The 18,933-nt window shown below is 40.6% G+C and overlaps 1 protein-coding gene across 6 annotated transcripts in view; it reads right to left on the bottom strand.

The window, feature by feature from the left end:
- The window catches only part of ntng1a (netrin g1a), a 155,245-nt gene that overhangs the window by 16,287 nt on the left and 120,025 nt on the right, over nt 1-18,933 (bottom strand). For 3 of the 6 annotated variants that reach the window (XM_056450515.1, XM_056450516.1, XM_056450514.1), the window contains exons 5-6: nt 13,344-13,370; nt 674-841 (exon numbers count right to left, since the gene is read on the bottom strand). In XM_056450515.1, the coding sequence (XP_056306490.1) occupies nt 674-841; nt 13,344-13,370 (195 nt within the window). Of the gene's footprint in view, nt 1-673; nt 842-3,823; nt 3,869-13,343; nt 13,371-18,933 lie in introns of all 6 variants that reach the window. The other 3 variants (XM_056450519.1, XM_056450517.1, XM_056450518.1) reach the window with 2 other exon arrangements.

Raw genomic sequence — 18,933 nt, forward strand, 5'->3', positions numbered from 1 at the left:
ACTTAAGCAATGCACTGCTTTTGTTGTGCTTTGAAATACAACATTTGAATGTTTGTAAAAAAAGCCACATTGTCCAATGCAGTGATGTTATATAGTTCCAAAGTATGATATATTAACATTTTAATGAAGAAATATACAACGTAGGTGTCTTAAGGAGCAATAATAGAGCATTTGCTGTTGTGTCATCACTCATATTACAAGTCATATCTCTCCGGCCCCTCATTTGGGATGTTTTTCATGAACTGGCCCCCATGACAAACTAATTGAATAGCTCTGCCCTACGCCTTCAAGCTAAAGAGAAATGGAACATCCCTACCCCTTCATGTGAATGAGCAAAATGAGGGGTAGTGGTAAAGGGGTAGAATTGGGATTGGGCCTTTAACTCTTCCTTTCTTAGCTTTGTAACATACATTAAAATGGAGACTAATAAACACTTGCCATGGGTCATCATTTTATTTACTTGCCAGTTTTGTGTTGGTGGATCAATGTGGCGCACACAAGCATGCGTGAAAAAACTCGGGTGGTGACAGTGGGATGGACAGACACATAGAAGGGAGTGAGGGAATGGAGGGATGATGGAGCAATAGAAAGAGAAGGCCAGATGGCAGATTGTGTGTGTGTGTGTGATGTGCGATAAGCCATGTTTGGTGGATGGAAGTGCTGGAGGACTGACCTATGCAAATATTCTCATCGTCCGGCTTTGCTGTGGCATTGCGGTAGTATCCAAGCTTGCACAGATGGCAGTGCTGCCCTCTAGTGTTGTGCTTACAGCTCACGCAAATGACGGCGTTTAGCACTTCGATGTAACTGCAGCGATTGGAGTGATTGTAGCATTCGCAGTCTTGCAAAAAGGGGAGAGAGATGTGGCTGTGTTTAGGGTAAGTGTGTGCAAGTTGCGGCAGTGCTGCAGAAGAAGGGCACCATGGCATGCGAGGTTTGGATGGTCAGACAGGGGTGACAGGCACTGCCATGGACGCAGCCAGCGGTGTTAGATGTAAGATCACCTTAAGATGAATGGAGAAGCGGTGTTGTTATTAGAGAGTTGGCCTCGAGCACACCACAGCGATGGAGAGGAAAACAAGAAACGGGAATGTTAGATGGAGATCAAACACGAGCGGATGTAATTTTCAACCTCGCCAGAATGTGAGTGTACATGCGATTTGAAATTTACATCGGCTGTATTTATATTCTATTGCTCATGGAGAGTCGTCTCACAGAAATGATGGAAGGGTGTAGTGAAGGAGCTGGAACTTTCAAACACCGGAATAAAACAATGGCTTCTATTTTCTATGCCCCCGAAATAACAAAGCCTCTCAGGTCGAAAACGGGTACACAAACGGTATCCTCTCTACAGAAATACTGCCATAAAAAATGAAAGACAAAGCACTTTTTTCAGTATTGATTCTGTCAGCTGCAAAATGAGAAATAGCACAACCAAATCAGAAATAACTTCCTATCTATTTCCCCAAAGCCTCCAAAGAAACCGAACAACGTTTATCCAGGACCCACAAGGAGTCTGTCCTAGTTTCAAAGAGAAGTTGTTCGGATGCTGCTCTTGGCGTAACATAACAAACTGATGATGTTACTCTGACCTGCCAGGGACACTTGGTAAAGCAACCGACCGACGTCCTCAACCCACTGGGTCTGGAAAATCTGCACTCATAAAGCCTCCACGTTCGTCCCTCCTGAGACAATTCCAGGGATTTTGGGGGAAATGGAAGGATTCTCATTATCAAGATCTGGATTGAGGTCAGGTCTCCTCCCCTGCCCCTCCAATAGAGGAGTTGAGACAGACACATCTCCTGTAAAGCGATCTCTAAAGCTGCCTGGATATGTCAATCATTGTGTCTGGAATATGTTTTAGAGGGCCCACTTTTGAAAAAATAAAAAATCAATGGGCTTCTCGCCTTTGAGTTCCACAGCTGAATTATCTCAGATTCAAATTTGGATCTACAACACCGACTGCATACTGCGAACAACTTGACTAGAAACCTCTCCCTCTGGTTCATCAAGTCAAATCTTTGAATACTTTCAGGATAGAGTTTTGTGCTGTCCCATTCAGGACATAAAGGGATAGTTCACCCAAAAATGAAAATTCAGTCATCATTTACTCCCCTTTAGTTGTTTCAAAACTTTATGAGTTTCTTTCTTTGGGTGACCACAAAAGAATATATTTTGAAAAGTGCCATTCACTTCCATATTATTTCTTTTTCCTTCTATGGGTGTCGATAGTTACAGGTTTCCAACATTTTTTTTTTTAGAACGGTCACACTTTATTTTGATGGTCTGTTTGGTGAATTTAAGTTACATTGCATTTACATGCCAACTAATTCTCATTAGATTATAAATAGACTGTTAGATTGGGGTTAGGGTTGGGGTTAGTCTAAGTTGACAAGTACTTGCAAAGTTTCTTATAGTCAGTTAAATGTCTGTTGAAGGAACATATCAACAGATATTAAGCAGACAGTCTATTAATACTCAAATGGTCCATCAAAATAAAGTGCTACCAAAATAACTTCTCTTGTATTCAACAAAAGAAAAAAGAAATCATAAAGGTTTGTAACCACTTGAGGGGAAGTAAATAGTCCACACATTTTCATTTTTGGTGAAGTATATCTGTAATTCTAAAACAAAGTAAACAGTAAAGTGAATCCAATAAAAACAATGATGCCTGATACTAAGTGGGAAAAGTAGGGTCAGGTGTCCTACAACTACAGAAAGTACAGGATCACTCTGGATTCATTCAGGGGATGGTGACGGGGTACTTCGGATGACATACACGGACACATATTAGTGAGAGGATATGAATCGAGTCATCCTACCTCTCTTACTGTTTGCAACTTGTACAGAAGGAACGGTTGACAAAGCAACTTGAGGAGCTACTGGACAAAATAAAGACAAAATAATTCAAATAAAAACAGATTAAATCAACAGAAATTATGATATGAACATTACAGAATGGTTGTACAAAAGGAAGAATGAATAAAACAAGAATGCAGATTATTAAAATCCTTTTTTCTCTGTCACAAATGAATAATAAAAAAAGATACAAAAAAAAATAAATAAAAAAATTTGCACAGTGCACATTCCATTCCCTGCAGCTGTCGTGCTTTTGGAAGTTTTTCGACGGCTTTTGGAAAAGAAAACGCCTGCACTGCTGGCAGAAACTGCTCAGCTGGCATTAGCGTAGTTGAGCTTCCCAGGCTTCTTGTGTGAGAGCTCGTAAAGCTTAGATCCCTGCGTCCTGCTGCCAGTCTGACACAACAGCAGAACAACGGGGCTCAGAACAATCCCAAAGTTATCAGCTCATCATGCATTCACAAAATAACCCAAGGCGCAATGAGCGCCATGTCCTTTACTAACCTCCAACCCCTCCCAATTCAATCAAATCTGCTGTTTATTCAAGGCTGCTGTTTTCTCTTTGGACATCTGCGCAACGGATTACCTTGAATCAGTCTACCTAAAACAGGCATAAAATCTCCCCAGCAGGGCTGAGAAAAGATTGAGAGGGCCCAAGAGAGAGCGCAATACCTAATTAAAGTGGTGATGCTTTAAATTATCTCTGGATGTCTTTACGGCTGCTCATCTTATTTCTTGAAAATGCTGATTGCTCAAAAATGTCACAAACTCGTACGTACGTGAAGAAGAAAAAGAAAAAAGGAAGACGTTTGTCCATCTGGAAATAGTACAACAATATATATACAAAAAAGATTAGCTGTCAGCAAACTTGGGCTGGATCTGTTTCACTCGTACAGCAGCCTAAAAAAACGGTTCTGTCAGTCAGATCAAAGGAAATTATATCCAAGTTGAAAATGTGCCCTACCTTGATTTCGGTTAGCAACACCTAGGGATGAAATGTTCTGCCGAACTGCATGCAAGCAGGAGAAATCAGGTGTTAATTGAATGCACTGGCTGTCGGATGTCAGATGCACTAAGGTCCAGTTTGGACTCATGTACACATAAACAGCTACACACATCTCGAGATGGGTCATTCATAAAGTTGAGTTGACAGGCTCGATGAGAACAAGCAACCAATAGACCAATCACAGATCATCTCTAGAGATTGTATGTAATTGAGCTGTGTTTTGTGTCTTACTCTGTATTAATACATGGGAATGACGGCTGACAGAGATGAAGGGAGTCATCAGTCTTTCGGATGAAACGCATGTGTAATTAAGATGCTTGTTTGGTTTGTCGAATTGATTTATTTAAAGTTTATCTTGATGAAAAACAAAAGATCTGACAATTCCAATGATGATTTAATGGGAATAACCTCATAATTACATACAATACATTTCCTCTGAGGCGGAAATAATACGACTGGGAATGGAGCAATCTCGTGTCAATCTCAGAGGCAGCACTAAAGCGTGAGACCAAACCAAACTGACTTTCTATCCAACAAGGACATGGTTAAGTCCCTTGCGTGCTGCTTCGTGGTTGACCTCAGTGTGTGGACACGTGAAACGAAGACAGGGTGCAGGAATTCCAGTGAGGACATGTCTATGAATTTGATTTGATTTTTTTCACCAGAGACATAGCACGGTGGTTAGGGACTCTGAATGCATGCACACACAACTTACTGACAGAGGAAACCCATCTCAAAGACCCATTATGAAATGGCCTCTATGCCCAATCACATTGGGAGAAACAACTCTTTTTTTCCATGTGATTTAGGGGAATTCCGTGAGGATCACTATGAGTTTTCAGTTCAAGCTCCGGTATTATTTTATGAGAGAAAATTAAAGATGAAAAAGAAAGAATTATTCTTGTAAGATTAGTAAGAAAATGTGAGCAGAGGGGGTGTGTCAACATGAAGTGCTTCCCTTTCTTTAGATTGGTACTCGGTTTGTCAGCATCACCTCATCAAATACATATGAAATTTGTGGTAACATTTTATAATAACTACACACTATGAACTATTTATTAAGCTTTGGCAAATAGGAAATTCAATATCTCTTAAGAATTAACTACAATAATAGACATTAGTAATCAGTTTATTAATACAGCTGTATTCTCAACTTAAATACACATGTAATGTACCTAATAATTATGTTTTCATACTTTGTAAATGATTAATTTTTCATTACTAAATCATTGCATAAGCATAGTTGGTGGTTTTTAAAATCATTTAAAATGTGTAAGTAAATGATTAATAAACTATTCAAATTAACATTTATAATTCTTATTATTTAGGCATATATTAATAGTTTTCTGATCTAATCTAGTGAGGACTATTAATGCTTTTTAAATCCCTTATACATGACAATTAAAGGCTCAGTCTAAACAAGAAAAAAAGCCTTTATTAATTTATATTCATTTCAAGATACACAAATGAAACTGTATCAATTGAAAAATAAATCTTTGCAATTTTATCTAAAATAAAATTACTGTACAGTTAACATTGAAAAATAATAATATAAAAATAACATTGAAATGTTATATCATATTATATTTTTTAACCAATATATATTATTGTTTTTATTCAATTAATGCTGTATTTTGACACTCCTGTTATTCAGCAGTGTTTAAACTTTACAGTCATTTTATTTTTTACATAGGATTGCAAAGATTATTGGTCATTCGATTTTGAGCCTTTAATTGTCATTTACAAGGGATTTACAAAGCATAAATAGTCACAAACTGCATGCAGTTAAATTAATTAAATTAAATTAAAATAATTAAAGCATTTATTAACATATATGGTAACCATTACTGTATGCCTGAATAACAAGATATATAAACGTTGTTGATTTCAATAGTTTCAATCATTTCTTAACTCATTCTGAATGATCTTAAAAACCACCAACTACTCCTAATGTCATGGATTGGTCAGGCTCTCACGACCCCCACTCACGAAGATCACCATCACCTGACTTCTAATGAGCACACAGCTGCATCACATTCACGAGCACCAGATAAAAGCACAGCACTCCAGTCGCTCATTGTCCGGGCTCGTCTCGACGAAAGCGGACAACTGAGCGACCACTCAGCGTAGTCATCCTCAGCTAAAACAAACGATTTACTTACCTGTTCTCTTTGTATTCCTCCTAGTCTTCCTGGTCCTCCCGAATCGTCCTGTCTTCCAGTCCTTCCAAGTCTGTGTCATCCTCTGTCAGCTGTATCTGGTGTGTGCTGTCCATCCTCGTGTATTCCTGTTACCCAGCCACGGAGGAAAAGACCCCAACATCATTCCTGATCCTCCTGGCTATCCTTCATGTGCTCCTTGTTGTCATTTAATAAACACCCTAACGTTTCCTTACCTCTGTCTCCTGTCCGCTTCATAACAGAAGCCCGGACCAATAACGACGACAACATGAGCACCCCCGATCACTTACAAGAGCTGGTGGACCAGTTGAAGCGGATTCTACAGCCACCAGCTCCACTTTCCAACGCACCACCAGCACCGAGCACTTCCGCCTCCACAGTTTCTTCTTCGGCCCTTCCTTCCAGTCCCATGGCCCGACCAGCGCCCTACTCAGGCGGAGCGGGGGAGTGCAATGGTTTTCTGTTACAATGTTCCCTCATATTCGAAATGCAACCTTCTCTATATCCCACAGATAAGTCGAAGATCGCCTACATCGTATCTCTACTCTCTGGACCTGCACTTAAATGGGCTGAGACGATCTGGAACCAAGCCGGGCCGGTCATGAATTCCATCACTACCTTCACGGAGTATTTCAAAGAGGTGTTTGGACGTTCTGATGGGGAAGTAGCCGCTGGAGAGCAGCTGTATCATCTAAAGCAAGGTACTCTATCTACACAGGAATATGCTCTCCGGTTTCGCACTCTAGCAGCTGCAAGTGGATGGAATGAGAGATCGTTGTTGACCACGTACCGGCTCGGCTTGGAACCCACTCTCCGAATCCAACTGGCCACATTAGATGATACAATGGGTCTGGAGAGATTCATCCAACATTCTCTCCGATGTTCCGATCGTCTCCGTTCCTATCAACAGGACACCATCACCCCCTCGTCTGCACTCCTCCAATCGCCTGAGTCAACAGCCTCTCCAGAACCAGAACCCATGATAATAGAGTCTGGAAGACTGACATCAGCGGAACGACAGAGGAGGCTGACCCGGGGTCTGTGTCTATACTGCGGTGTCAGTGGACACACCCGTATGGAGTGTCCCCTTCGTCCCATTCGGACTTCAGTGAGTGTATTCAGTACGAATATTGAACAATGTAAACCACTTACTACCACCGTACAAATAACTACTGCCTCTATTTCTCTCCTTGTCACAGCCCTCATCGACTCCGGGTCAGCAGGGAACTTCATCTCCCAATCCCTCTGTCGTCAACTCCACCTCCGTACTGAGGCGTCCTCGCATATATACCAGATACAACCGATAACCCAGTGCACTCGATCTTCGACCCGTATCCATCGACAATGCGAAGACATCCTTCTTCAAGTGGGGTTGTTACATCAAGAGAGGATTCAATTTCTGGTTCTGGAGGGTGCAAATATGGACATCATTCTAGGGCGCCCGTGGCTGGTGAAGCACGATCCCATCATCTCTTGGGGCACAGGAGAGATAAAGAAATGGGGATCTGGATGTACACCTGCCTGTTTTCCAAATCTCCCTCTTCAAGATCGGAACCCCATTTCTTTGTTTGCAACATCGGTCGAGAGCCCTCCTGAGAAGCAGTCTATCCACATTCCTAAGGAGTACAGCTCCTTTCATGATGTCTTCTGCCCCAAGAGAGCTTCCCAGCTACCGCCGCATCGGCCATGGGACTGCGCGATCGACCTAGTTCCAGATGCCCAGTTGCCAAGAGGTAGGATCTACCCGCTCTCGCTTCCAGAGAATCAGGCAATGGAAGATTACATAAGGGAGGCTCTGAGTCAGGGGTACATACGTCACTCAAAATCACCAGCCGCCTCAAGCTTCTTCTTTGTGGCCAAGAAGGACGGAGGGCTGCGTCCATGCATCGACTACAGGGTCCTAAATAACGGTACAGTAAAATACCGCTATCCCCTTCCTCTGGTACCAGCCGCTTTGGAACAGCTCCGAGAAGCTAAAGTCTTCACTAAATTGGACCTCCGCAGCGCGTATAATCTGATAAGAATACGTGAGGGGGACCAATGGAAGACAGCATTCGTGACCCCTACTGGCCACTATGAATATGAGGTCATGCCTTACGGTCTGGTTAACGCCCCCTCCGTATTCCAAAACTTCATTCATGAAGTCCTCCGGGAGTTTCTTCACCACTGTGTAATAGTGTACATAGATGACATCCTCATTTACTCCCGGAGTGAGGCCGAACATCGCCAACACGTTGCGGAGGTCCTACACACATTGAGAGAACATCACCTCTACCTCAAAGCGGAGAAATGCTCATTCCACCAGAAGTCGATTCATTTCTTGGGATACATCATTGACCAAACCGGTATACGTATGGATGGGAAGAAAATTGAGGCTGTTCTATCCTGGTCAGAACCCACTTCCATTAAGGAGCTCCAGAGGTTTCTTGGGTTTGCTAACTTTTATAGACGGTTTATCAAGGACTACAGCAGGATTACATCACCTCTCACTAATCTCCTCAAGGGTAAACCCAAAGGACTGGAGTGGACCAAAGAAGCAGCCGCAGCCTTCCGCCTTCTTAAGAAGGAGTTCACAAGGGCCCCACTCCTGACTCATCCTGACCCAAATCTTCCTTTCGTGGTGGAAGTGGACGCATCCACCACCGGCGTCGGGGCAGTATTATCTCAACATCATGATACACCGCCCCGACTGCATCCCTGTGCCTATTTCTCTCGGAAGTTGAGCCCGGCGGAGCAGAATTACAGCATAGGAGACAGGGAGCTTCTAGCAATCAAGCTAGCCTTGGAGGAGTGGCGTCACTGGTTGGAGGGAGCCAAACATCCGTTCCAGGTGATCACAGATCACAAAAACCTCCAATACATCAAAGAGGCCAAGAGACTATGTCCACGTCAAGCCAGATGGTCACTTTTCTTCTCACGTTTTGATTTCTCCATTTCCTATCGTCCAGGACCCAAGAATCTAAGAGCAGACGCTCTCTCTCGTTTACACGAGCATCACGATCATGAAGAACTCCCAACGAAGATTCTTCCCGAACACATCTCCATTTGTCCGATCACCTGGAACGCTCCTCCAGTCGTTGCCACTCCGGAAGCCCCTGCTCCGCCGGGATGCCCTCCTCATCGGCAGTTCATACCACCTGAACACCGGGTAGATCTGATCCACTCCTTACATACCTCGCTAGGCACTGGACATCCAGGGATCAACAATACTCTCTCGCTAGTATCCCAACGATTCTGGTGGCCAAACATGGCAAGGGATGTGAGGCAATATGTTCAGGGCTGTAAGGACTGTGCCCAATCCAAGAGCCCACGTCATCTACCCGCTGGAAAGCTCCATCCCTTGCCGATTCCGAACCGTCCCTGGTCACACCTAGGAGTGGACTTTATCACTGACCTCCCTTCGTCAGAAGGTAATACCTGTATTCTAGTCATAGTAGATAGATTCTCAAAGTTTGTCAAACTAATCCCTCTGAAAGGTCTTCCCACAGCCTTTGAAACTGCCGACAATATCTTTAATCAAGTCTTCAGGTCATTTGGTATTCCAGAAGATATTGTGTCGGACAGAGGTCCACAGTTCATCTCACGTCTATGGAAAGCCTTCTTCAAGCTCCTAGGTGTGGCCGTCAGCCTCTCTTCTGGATATCATCCCCAAACCAACGGGCAGACAGAGAGGAAGATTCAGGAGGTGGGACGGTTCCTGAGGACCTTCTGCAGTGGTCACCAGAACTCCTGGAGCCAGTATTTGGGCTGGGCAGAATATGCCCAAAATTCACTGCGGCAACCCTCCACCGGACTCACGCCATTCCAGTGCGTCCTGGGCTTCCAACCACCGCTCTTTCCCTGGGATGGCGAACCATCTGATGCCCCCGCAGTGGATCACTGGTTCCGGGAGAGCGAGAGAGTCTGGGACGAGGCTCATCAACATCTGCAGAGGGCAGTCCGTCGAAGCAAGGTAACCGCCGATAGGAGAAGGTCTGAAGAACCCAGATACACACCCGGACAAAAGGTGTGGCTATCCACCCGGGACATACGCATGCGACTGCCCTCTCGCAAGTTAAGTCCCCGATTTGTTGGTCCCTTCACCATCGTGGAACAGGTTAACCCCGTCACCTACAAACTACAATTACCCTCTCACTACCGTATTCACCCTACATTCCACGTATCACTCCTGAAACCCTATCACGATCCTGTTCTTCCCTCCACAGAGCCTGACCACGAAGAGGAACCCCCTCCTCCACTGCTCCTAGAAGAAGGAGCCGTCTACGCAGTGAAGGAGATCTTGCGTTCCCGACGTCGTGGTGGCCAGTTGGAGTACCTGGTGGACTGGGAAGGGTACGGCCCCGAAGAAAGGACATGGGTTCCCAGAGCTGATATTCTCGATCCTAGTCTCATGGTGGAGTTTCATGAGAGCCACCCTGAGTTCCCAGCGCCTAGAGGCAGAGGGAGACCACCACGGCGTCGGAGGTGTCGGCCCTCAGGAGCGGGCCCTGGGGAGGGGGGTACTGTCATGGATTGGTCAGGCTCTCACGACCCCCACTCACGAAGATCACCATCACCTGACTTCTAATGAGCACACAGCTGCATCACATTCACGAGCACCAGATAAAAGCACAGCACTCCAGTCGCTCATTGTCCGGGCTCGTCTCGACGAAAGCGGACAACTGAGCGACCACTCAGCGTAGTCATCCTCAGCTAAAACAAACGATTTACTTACCTGTTCTCTTTGTATTCCTCCTAGTCTTCCTGGTCCTCCCGAATCGTCCTGTCTTCCAGTCCTTCCAAGTCTGTGTCATCCTCTGTCAGCTGTATCTGGTGTGTGCTGTCCATCCTCGTGTATTCCTGTTACCCAGCCACGGAGGAAAAGACCCCAACATCATTCCTGATCCTCCTGGCTATCCTTCATGTGCTCCTTGTTGTCATTTAATAAACACCCTAACGTTTCCTTACCTCTGTCTCCTGTCCGCTTCATAACACCTAAATAACATTATTTACAAATAATGCAATACTTAATTTAGTTATGAAAAATGTATCAATCACAATTTATGAAATAACAATTATTAAGCACATTTTTAATATAGCTGTATTTATAAACTGCTTAGTAACATCTATTAATGTAGAGTTTAATGCTTAAATAATGAATTAATTACAAGCTAATGGTTAATAAATTATTCAAAGTGTGAAGGTATTATAATGTTTTAGCAAATTTGTTTATTTGTTACTTTACATCATTTAAAAAAGTATTTCAAATAGTTATTAGGTTTTGCCATCAATTTAGCCCACATAGAAATCACATACATGGTCACATATGCAAATTACATATATGACATACAATTTATAACATTTTTTGATTTTACATATAAAAATGTGTGTCATATATGCAACATATATTAAAATATTTCAAAATTGGCCCCTTTTATATTATTTTCCAACCATTGGAATAGCAAATATGTGCATATATGTTCAATTATCAAGATATATAGTTCACATTTATGAAAACATATAAAATTAGATAATATATTTGAAAATATATGTACATATTTATAATTCCAATGGTTGACAAAATATTTTAAAGTGGCAATTTTTGAAATATTTCAAAATATATGTTGCAAATATGTGAAATTTAGATCCATTAGACTAATCTAATTTTAGAGAAGCACTTCTTTGTGAATGTTTTCTCTCATTTTTTTTTTAAATCCAGTGAGACACAAAGACTGAGACGCAGCAATGGACAAACAACGCTATTGTAGTCGCTATTGTACTGGAAAACATCTGCCCTCAGAGTGATCCAAATCCAGCTGTCCTCTGTCATTACATTATACGACACTCACAAGTGTCGTGATGCCGTGTTGAGAGTTTTATCATTGATATAAAATGTGTTTCGTATTAGCAAGTGATTAGGAGTGATGCTCATTGCATCTGCTCTTCATTAATGTCTTTGTTAGTGAGGATTCTGATAGAAATTGAATAAATGAGAAGTGACAGATTTTAATCAATGCCATCCCAGTAATGAAATGCAATCCTGTACAGCCAAAAATCTCATCTTAAAATATTAATTTTGCTCTAATGCCTGCATTAGGCAATTCTGGCAGGCTTCATAAACTTGAAATAGAATTTGGAAAAGTCAATAAGGAATTCAATTACCCTCAAGCAACTCTGAGGAAACTGCAGTGTTTTCTTTTTCAGTCTCGGGCATAACATCTCTGTCCTCAAGGACACTCTTTACAAGATCGCTCTCTATTTTTTGCAAGAGAGAGAGAGAGAAGTGTTTATAATTGTTATAGTGATGGTCAGAGGTCAGAGGTTTTATGGTTTCAGCTCTGTTTTGGTGCTAATGTTACATCAAGCTGGTCTCCTCCTTGTATCTTTCTGGATAGAGGTGTGTAAAATAACCATGAGGGACATTAAGTGGATGATAATGGTACAGTAGCATGTTTGATGTTGGTTTGATGTTTGAATAAGAAATACTGGAATGAGCACATGCAGACATGGCACAGCACAGGCCATGCAAAACACAAACACACTTGAGGAGAGGAGGAAAAGGGAGAGTCCACTTGGTATCACCTGCATTTCTGATTCAAATTGTTTTTATTTTTCTTTGATCAAAATATATCTTACATACAAATCAGTCCCCATTAAAACCTGTAATAATTCCAGTGCTTTGTATTGGGTATTTGATTTGTGCAATGTTATTCCTACACCTGTGCTATATATTACACTAATCTATCCAAAGAGGAAATGTGTATATTTGCCCTGTACCCAGGAGAAGTGAAGCGTGTGGAAATATTCAGAGCTCTACATGCATTCTGACTTGTTCAATATCTCTATGGCTCCAGTTTTCACATTCAGCCTCTCCGCGCCTGTAACTCTATCTGTCTGCTGGCCTATGAGGCCTCTGGCAGGACCAGATAATACTAGATAGACCTGCATTTCTTATATTAAAATGATCTCCCCGTCTTTCTACTGCTTCATGGCCCTTGTGGCATTTATTTACAATAGATCTAACATAGAAAAAAACAATGGTATTCTAAATGCATGCAGAAGTGCAGGTCAGCATTTGAATTAGATCGACTGTAAACTTCACTAAAGGAGGAAGCAAATTTGCTGTTTTCTAAAATCTTAAAAGCTTAACCCTGTATTAATTGCCTTATAAACCACATCACATTAGGTAGCACAGTTGGTATTTGCAATGAAAATCAGAAATGAATGTTTAACCAAAAGTGGACCTGAGGTGAAGTGTGAAGCAAAAGCTGTTCATCTCACACTTCTCTTGACTTAGATCTATGAGTTTGTTTACTTACTAACTGGACCAGCATAATTTGCCATACCTGGAAGAGAGATGAGAAAAGAGATGATTATCAGCAGTAAACAACTCTAGCAATAAGAAACATCTAATGTTTATATATATATATATATATATATATATATATATATATATATATATATATATATATATATATATATATATATATATATATAAAATACCAGTGCACATATATGACATATAATGCTATAATATCTCTCATAATGTTCTCCTTGAGAGATACCAGAATAAATAAACAACTTTGACACCATTTAAAACCACTAATGCCAAAAAAAATATTTCTAGAATAATTTAAGTTTAAAACAACAACAAAAAAGCAACAAGTCATACATATATATAATACATATAATATAATATCAGCATTCCTATTCCAGTATTAGGACTGGTGACATAGTGCTAAATCAACATGCTATTGAGCGAATAGAGGGATTCCTCTGAACAATGGAAAACTCTTGGAGACAATGATCTGGTGGCAGAAAGAGAGCTGAACTCAGGTCTCTGCCATGTGCCATCGATCTAGTGTGTGCCATCTAATCTCTCTCCCTGATCTCTGCTTCACGGGGACAGTTAAGAGCCAAATTTATGACCTTTGGAGCGAGGGATGATAAGTGACTAGGAAAATAAAAGCACCTCCGATTAACATATGTGAAGACTGAGATAGAAAGACAGAAAGAGAGAAGAGAATAGAAATCATGAACATTGGACATCATGCATTGTTATTACTAATTGGTATTGTCCCGATACAAAAGAAAGACCTTAACTGAAAAAAATCCTACTTGATCTTCATTTAAAAAACCAAGAGAGACAATGTTTATTCTTAGCTGTGTATGAAAATGAGTTTTTATTTATTACAGCACTCATACAACCTCCTCACCCTTCTGTAATACTCCTCCCACACAGTGACAGCAGATCAATAAACACTACAGTTTGACAAATATTGAAGCTGTTGGACAAAATAATGTAATTTTGAGGCTTTTTAGGCGAGAATGTAGTTGTTTAGATGCAGTTTATTTAATAAACTAATATAATATAATATAATATAATATAATATAATATAATATAATATAATATAATATAATATAATATAATATAATATAATATAATATAAAAGTATGCAGTTGATTTATAAGGACAGTGCCTATTTTAAATATTTATCATTTCTGAGATTCAGCGCATCGGCATCTATTTGCCTGTCATAGTGAGCAGAGCAAAGATAGTTGACGCTTCGCCACAAGATGGCAACAGAGACTGCATAATAAACCCTTATAGGAGAAAAACTCAGTGTAATTTCAAACTACAGCTTATCACATCATTTTAAAACAGGTAAGTGACATTCTAAGTTGATCTCTCACTTTTGTATGTTGTAGTGCTGTATTTATACCATAGTAATTTGGTAGTGTTTGCTCCGCTTAGGCTTTTTCGGGTTTAATTATTGTAATATCCCAATTGCAACAGAGAAATACTGGGAAATCTGTGTAGACTGATGGCATTTCATGCTTTTCAGTCTTATAATATTAAATTATGAGCAAACTCACCTGTTTTGTCATTACTTTGAATATTACGCTACAGAACCATTCAAATATTAGCTCTAAAGCGAATTCGTTGGTGGATTAGCAATAGTTTCTGCTGTTCTGACGTCAGAAGGTGATTGATGTGAAGTGAATGAATGGCAGAAGAAAGTAGTTCTCATAAAAAATAATTTTTGAGACTTTCAATGTTTGATTTTCTTTTTTATATACACAATTACGCAGTCAAACTGTTGTGTCGCAATATCACACTCCAGACATGGCTGTACATTGTCACATGGCATGAGGCTGCATGCATATATATAATTTTTTATTTTATTTATTTTTTTATAATATATCAGTATTTCAATTTTATTTTACACTTAAAGGTCTAGTTATTTTGTCGTATTTTTGTAATTTTGTCTTTCTAAAATGTTTAAAAATTATTAAAAGAAAACTGAACTCCTGTTCCATTATGGTTACTTTAGAATATCAAGTAAATAAGTATTAGAAACTTCATAATGCATCAGACACCACAGAAACACATACAGACGTCTCTATATACTCTAAATAGCATCAACAGGGTAACAGAACCCATCATTACACACTGTCTGCTCTCTTGGCTTTAAATACAGTCAGGCTTTTAGCCATGATGCACATTCATCCCCATGATTCACGCAAAAGAAGTACAGCCTCATTTTTAATTTATTTATTTATTCATCTCTCCTCTTTTGAGTTGGACAGTGATCTGCCTGAGACGGACGCAAAATATCATGTGTCACATTATTAGATTACCTTTCAATCACAGTGGTTTTCAGCGGCCCTCACCTGCTGGAACTCTCCATTATGTCAGAGAGCAGGAATCAAATTGTGAAGCCTGATGTAGAAACACATTAGGCAGCTTATGTTTATTTCAAGATTGATTTTTATCATCTGAACTTCAGCAATCGAGTGTCACTAAAGCCTCCAAGATCAACCAGTGATGCAAATTTTTGTGCAAATGGCTACATTTTTTTGTGTTAATTTTTCATTTTTATGCTTCTTATGCTACAGGATATTAGAAAAATAGATTAAAAAAAATGCTACAATTATTTTGAAAGACATTTTGCTCCATATTGACATTGTAGCATTACACAGTCCCATTCTATAATGTCTTAAAAGTGCTCGATTGGTTTCACATCTGGCAACTGTGGAAGTCATATGCGTACAGTGATACATTGTCATGTTCAAGAAACGAGTCTGAGATGAAGTGAACTTTGTGACAAGATGTGCTATCCTACTATAGCCATCACAATATGGAAACACTGCAGTCAGGTATGGATGAAGTTAGACCTCAGCGTGCTCAACTGATACTAAGGCATACCTGCCAACACTTTCATTTTTCCTGGGAGTCTATCACTTATTTCACACCCAGCTCCCAGCACCCTCCCATTTTGTTATTTCTCCCGGAAAACTCCTGTCATCTTTTTGGACAATCTTCTGGTCATCATCTTTCATCTTTTGTCCACCTGAAACCCGGTCCATGGTACAGTTACTAGTCACCAACAATATTTATACCTCCAATTGCTTGAACTATCTATATGAAGTAGGAAAGATCAATGCTTTCATGTTATGTAAAATTTTGGGTATCACTTTATTTTGATGGTCCATTTAACACATTGTTTTTTAATTTAAGTTATATTGCATCTACATGCCAACAAATTCTCATTAGATTATAAGTAGACTGTAAGGTTGGGGTTAGGGTTAGTGTAGGTTGACATATATACTTGCAAAATTTCTTATAGTCAGTTAAATGTCTGTTGAAGGAGCAGTATCAACAGATATTAAGCAGACAGTCTACTAATACTCACATAAAAATTGGCATGTAGTTGCAATGTATCTTTTAGTCAACAAAATGCATAATAGGGACCATTACAATAAAGTCTTACCCAATTTTGACCCTACTACTCATCAACTTTCTTCAGTCTTCTATTGTGTGATTTTACTAGGTCAGTGAAAATAGTAGTCTTAGTTTCATTCACTATTCCTTTCTTCATAGTTTAATGTGCTGGGTGTTTAGAGATAGTCTATAGATTTTGGTAATGAGTAGTTATATCTTTTATTATTATCTAAGCTCTGACCTCTGGCATTTTTTAAACAACGCATTGAATATTTCCTTTATTGACCCTTCTCTGTAAAGTTCTCTGAATGTCACATTCAAAGTCACTTACTCCTTTCTTTCCCAGTTTCAACTTCAGCAAATTGTCTAGACCATGTCTAATACATTAAGTTGCTGGCAGGTGATTAGAAATTTTCCTTACAAACAGCTGAACAGGTGCACCTTAATGCATGCTCAGTATTTGGGACTGATTCAATATACCTTCTATTCATATTTTAACCAAATACTTGTTGATTTTGTCTAAATCTATCTTTCCCTAAATTAATAACACCCTTTTCTCACAATCAAGTGATTATGCTGTCAAAATACACCTACAATGTTGTATGAACGGCACAGTATGATAAAGAATAGACAGTCTCTTGGGGGAAAAATCCACCCACACACACCTAAACACATGTTATACTGACAGTTAATTTTTCAGGCTTCCTCCCAGAGGTTGACGGGACGTAATTAACCCAACCTGGGCAAGATACCAGATCTGCCCTGCCCTACATAACAAACTCACTCGCCTGCCAAGTCATCCAGCTTGAGGGATTCCCGCTGGACGGCATGAAAATTGTGACGACTTCCTTTTTTATTATTTGAAAGTCAATCTGTTCCTTAACCACCCACTTCCGTCGCCAGCAAAAGGACAAAACCATTTGCGATGCTTTATTGCATGTTTCATGTTGGAAACGGAGCTAGTTGAATTGCTGGTGGCCTCATTATTGTTGTTCTGGTAGAACAACATCCTGACCTTCACAGAGTCTCATCTGTTTGCTTGTTCTGTCCACCTGGACATTCCAGGGAAAGCTTATCTATAAAATTTCTACCCTAGGCAAAGTTTGTAATTACTTTCCCTGGCTGCTTAAATCTCCTGGCCATCCATCATCGGACGTGAGCCATGACATGCACAAGCAACCGCGTGCCTCAAAATGCAAGGAAATGTGACAATCCACACTGGTGGAACTTGTCGTCCAACCTCTGCTACAGTAACAGCGCCTCAATCACAATGTCTTACAGAGCAGAGTGAATAGATTTGTACGGGAGATGGCAAGTATGAAAAAGTGCCTGCGATGAGTCACAGTCACAGTTAAGATTCTGGGAATGCGACACACAGCGGAAAATCCTGTGATGGAAGAAACAAATATTTGAAAGAGAGATTACCATTGCGGCAGCACAGAGAAAGATGTGGAAAAGGCAGGGTAAACAAACCAGGTCTCATGGGGGAATAAGGAGAACATAACACAAAACAAAGAAAGGGGGGAAAAAAGATGGAGCGTAATATGCTTTCAGAGTTGACACTATGAGAGTCAAGATGGAAATGGAAACCGTAGGGGTTGTGGAGGAGATGCAACCAGGGTGGAGATGTTAAAATGAATAATTAGATAACACAATTTCTACAAAATAACTCTGCTCTTCTGGGAGAAGACAAGATGGCCACCTGGCCCTTCAGATAACACTAATTAGAGCATCCGTACAGCAGTGGAACGAGGATTGAGGACACACTTAATTGCACTTCAAGATCGTCCATGTTACAGAACAAGAAATTGGAAGCCTCTTCTGAATGGAAGATGGCATCGTCGTCTTCGTTTCATATCTACTAGAGTACGTACTTGCAATAAGAAAGTTTACACGTCTGAAGACGGCAGGTGGGGAGGAAGGGTACAGCTGTTGTAGTTTCAGCCCAGGAACGAACCGTTTGATTCAAGGACGCCGAACAACGGCAGGCGAACACGCTGACATCTGGCAGCCCTGTACTTATGTACACTAATTAAAAAACAAAACCAGCCATCAGTCGTACACTACAGCACCGCTGATAATAATTTACTCTCATTGCGACTGTCATCTCCAGATGTGTTGGGCTGTCTTCCCTAGCAAAGGCTGAACAGGAATAAATGAAGTATTATGAATCTCCTCCCTCG

Source organism: Danio aesculapii, chromosome 24 (assembly GCF_903798145.1).
Source record: "Danio aesculapii chromosome 24, fDanAes4.1, whole genome shotgun sequence".
Lineage (NCBI taxonomy): Eukaryota > Metazoa > Chordata > Actinopteri > Cypriniformes > Danionidae > Danio > Danio aesculapii.